Source organism: Triticum urartu, chromosome 1A (genome assembly GCF_056163025.1).
Source record: "Triticum urartu cultivar PI428250 chromosome 1A, HENAU_Tu73, whole genome shotgun sequence".
Classification (NCBI taxonomy): domain Eukaryota; kingdom Viridiplantae; phylum Streptophyta; class Magnoliopsida; order Poales; family Poaceae; genus Triticum; species Triticum urartu.
The window spans coordinates 580,693,147-580,696,767 of NC_141873.1; the positions used below are offsets into that span (position 1 = coordinate 580,693,147).

Consider the following 3,621-nt stretch of genomic DNA (forward strand, 5'->3'; position numbering starts at 1 on the left):
TCAACAGTTTCACTCTGAAAATCAACCCTTGGTCGTAGATGGTGCCATCACGCTCATCCACCACGATCATGTTGTGCATGATCACACAAGCAGTCATCACCTCCCAAAGCTTCTCGGCACTCTATGCCAGTGTAGTGTTTCAAACGATAGCCCATAGAGATTGAAGCACACCAAAAGCATGCTCCATATGCTTCCTAGCACTCTCTTGCATTTGGGCAAATCGTTATCTCTTCTCTCCTTGCAGATTGAGAATTGTCTTCACAAGAGTTCACCACTGAGGATAGATACCATCAACTAGGTAGTATCCCTTGTTCTACTGGTGGCCATTGATCTCAAAGTTGACCTCAGGGGAGTGGCCTTCTGCAAGCCTTGCGAACACTGGAGAACACTGAAGCACGTTGATATCATTGTGAGAGCCAGCCATGCCGAAGAAAGAAGGCCATATCCAAAGATCTTGTGAAGCCACCGCTTCTAGTATGATGGTGGCACCTTTCACATGACCCTTTGTACTGCCCCTGCCAAGCAAATGGGCAGTTCTTTCACTTCAAGTGCATACAATCTATGATGCCGAGCATGCCTAGAAAGCCCCTATCGGCATTGATCACCAACAGCCTTTCTGTATCAGTGGCAGTTGGCTCTCTCGGGTAGTATCCCTTGTTGTACTGGTGGCCATTGATCTCAAAGTTGATCTCAGGGGAGTGGCCTTCTACAAGCCTTGCGAACACTAGAGAACACTGAAGCACGTTGATATCATTGTGAGAGCCAGCCATGCCGAAGATAGAAGGCCATATCCAAAGATCTTGTGAAGCCACCGCTTCTAGTATGACGGTGGCACCTTTCACATGCCCCTTTGTACTGCCCCTGCCAAGCAAATGGATATCTCTTTCACTTCAAGTGCATACAATCTATGCTACTGAGCATGCCTAGAAAGCCCCTATCAGCATTGATCACCAACAACCTTTCTGTATCAGCGGCAGTTGGCTCTCTCAGGTACTCAGGCCAAACATTGCCACCAATGCCATGCAGAAACGGTACATTGACATGAGACATGTGGACTCACTCATACACACGTACTCATCCACAATATCGCATGGAATTCCATATGCAATCATGCGAATAGCCACAGTGTATTTATGGTAAGAGGAGAAGCCAAGCTTGCCAAGGGCATCCTCTTTGCACTCAAAGTATGGGTGATATGCTACCACTCCCTCCTGAATACAATGAACACATGTCTCGCCATACGGAAGCGACGGCGAAATTGATGTGGTTTGAAAAGTGAGGTATTCTCAAAGTAATTGGCATAGAGCAGGGCGTGGTCGGTCTCCCTATTGTGGTTCAAGGTCGATGCATGACTCATGATTGATCCCCTGAACTGAGACCACTGCCTAGCAATGTGGTCATTAACGACTAATGCAGCCACCACAAGTTTTTCATCGTCCGAGGATGAATCTGTTGGGTTTCATAGTAATTTCAAAAAATTTCCTACGCACACGCAGGATCATGTGATGCATAGCAACGAGAGGGGAGAGTGTTGTCTATGTACCCAACGCAGACCGACTGCAGAAGCGCTGACACGACGTAGAGGAAGTAGTCGTACGTCTTCACGATCCAACCGATCAAGCACCGAACCTACGGCACCTCCGAGTTCGAGCACACGTTCAGCTCGATGACGATCCCCGGACTCCGATCCAGCAAAGTGTCGGGGAAGAGTTCCGTCAGCACGACGGCGTGGTGACGATCTTGATGAACTACAGCAGCAGGGCTTCGCCTAAACTCCGCTACAGTATTATCGAGGAATATGGTGGCAGGGGGCACCGCACACGGCTAAGGAATAGATCACGTGGATCAACTTGTGTGTTTCTGGGGTGCCTCTGCCTCAGTATATAAAGGAGCCAAGGGGGAGGGGGGCGCCGGCCAGGAGGAGGGCGCAGGAGGAGTCCTACTCCTTCCGGGAGTAGGACTCCCCCCCCCCCCCAATCCTATTCCAACTAGGATTCCCAAGGGGGAAAGAGGGAGAGGGGTGGCCGGCCACCTCTCCTAGTCCTAATAGGACTAGGGGAGGGGAGGAGGCGCGCAGCCCTTATGGGCAGCCCTTTCATCTTTCCACTAAGGCCCACTAAGGCCCATATGATTCCCGGGGGGTTCCGGTAACCTCCCGGTAACCCGGTAAAATCCCGATTTCACCCGGAACACTTCCGATATCCAAATATAGGCTTCCAATATATCAATCCTTACGTCTCGACCATTTCGAGACTCCTCGTCATGTCCGTGATCACATCCGGGACTCCGAACAACCTTCGGTACATCAAAATGCATAAACTCATAATATAACTGTCATCGTAACCTTAAGCGTGCGGACCCTACGGGTTCGAGAACAATGTATACATGACCGAGACACGTCTCCGGTCAATAACCAATAGCGGGACCTGGATGCCCATATTGGCTCCTACATATTCTACGAAGATCTTTATCGGTCAGACCGCATAACAACATACGTTGTTCCCTTTGCCATTGGTATGTTACTTGCCCGAGATTCGATCGTCGGTATCCAATACCTAGTTCAATCTCGTTACCGGCAAGTCTCTTTACTCGTTCCGTAATACATCATCTCACAACTAACATATTAGTTGTAATGCTTGCAAGGCTTATGTGATGTGTATTACCGAGAGGGCCCAGAGATACCTCTCCGACAATCGGAGTGACAAATCCTAATCTCGAAATACGCCAACCCAACATCTACCTTTGGAGACACCTGTAATGCTCCTTTATAATCACCCAGTTACGTTGTGACGTTTGGTAGCACCCAAAGTGTTCCTCCGGCAAACGGGAGTTGCATAATCTCATAGTCATAGGAACATGTATAAGTTATGAAGAAAGCAATAGCAACATACTAAACGATCGGGTGCTAAGCTAATGGAATGGGTCATGTCAATCAGATCATTCAACTAATGATGTGACCTCGTTAATCAAATAACAACTCATTGTTCATGGTCAGGAAACATAACCATCTTTGATTAACGAGCTAGTCAAGTAGAGGCATACTAGTGATACTTTTGTTTGTCTATGTATTCACACATGTATTATGTTTCCGGTTAATACAATTCTAGCATGAATAATAAACATTTATCATGATTATAAGGAAATAAATAATAACTTTATTATTGCCTCTAGGGCATATTTCCTTCAGTCTCCCACTTGCACTAGAGTCAATAATCTAGATTACACTGTAATGATTCTAACACCCATGGAGCCTTGGTGCTGATCATGTTTTGCTCGTGGAAGAGGCTTAGTCAACGGGTCTGCAACATTCAGATCCGTATGTATCTTGCAAATCTCTATGTCTCCCACCTGGACTAGATCCCGGATGGAGTTGAAGCGTCTCTTGATGTCTTTGGTCCTTTTGTGAAATCTGGATTCCTTTGCCAAGGCAATTGCACCAGTATTGTCACAAAAGATTTTCATTGGACCCGATGCATTAGGTATGACACCTAGATCGGATATGAACTCCTTCATCCAGACTCCTTCGTTCGCTGCTTCCGCAGCAGCTATGTACTCCGCTTCACATGTAGATCCCGCTACGACGCTTTGTTTAGAACTGCACCAACTGACAGCTCCACCGTT

General features: G+C 47.3%; 1 protein-coding gene across 1 annotated transcript; it reads right to left on the minus strand.

Annotated features, from left to right (window-relative positions):
- Positions 1-313: 313 nt before the first annotated feature.
- On the minus strand, positions 314-1,050 carry LOC147993025 (uncharacterized). The gene is made up of 3 exons (XM_087539200.1): positions 959-1,050; positions 610-861; positions 314-515 (listed from the first exon to the last, which is right to left on the minus strand). Exons 1-3 carry the CDS (start codon positions 1,048-1,050, stop codon positions 314-316), a joined length of 546 nt encoding a protein of 181 aa, XP_087395326.1.
- Positions 1,051-3,621: the final 2,571 nt, after the last annotated feature.

Bases quoted from the DNA above. Each gene is read 5' to 3' on its own strand.
- LOC147993025 (XM_087539200.1), bottom strand. From the start codon at position 1,050: ATGTCTCATGTCAATGTACCGTTTCTGCATGGCATTGGTGGCAATGTT. The intron at 862-958 runs GTTGTTGGTGAT...TTTGCTTGGCAG, and splicing joins ACTGCCGCTGATACAGAAAG to GGGCAGTACAAAGGGGCATG. The intron at 516-609 runs GTTGGTGATCAA...TTTGCTTGGCAG, and splicing joins GCCACTGATACAGAAAGGCT to GGGCAGTACAAAGGGTCATG.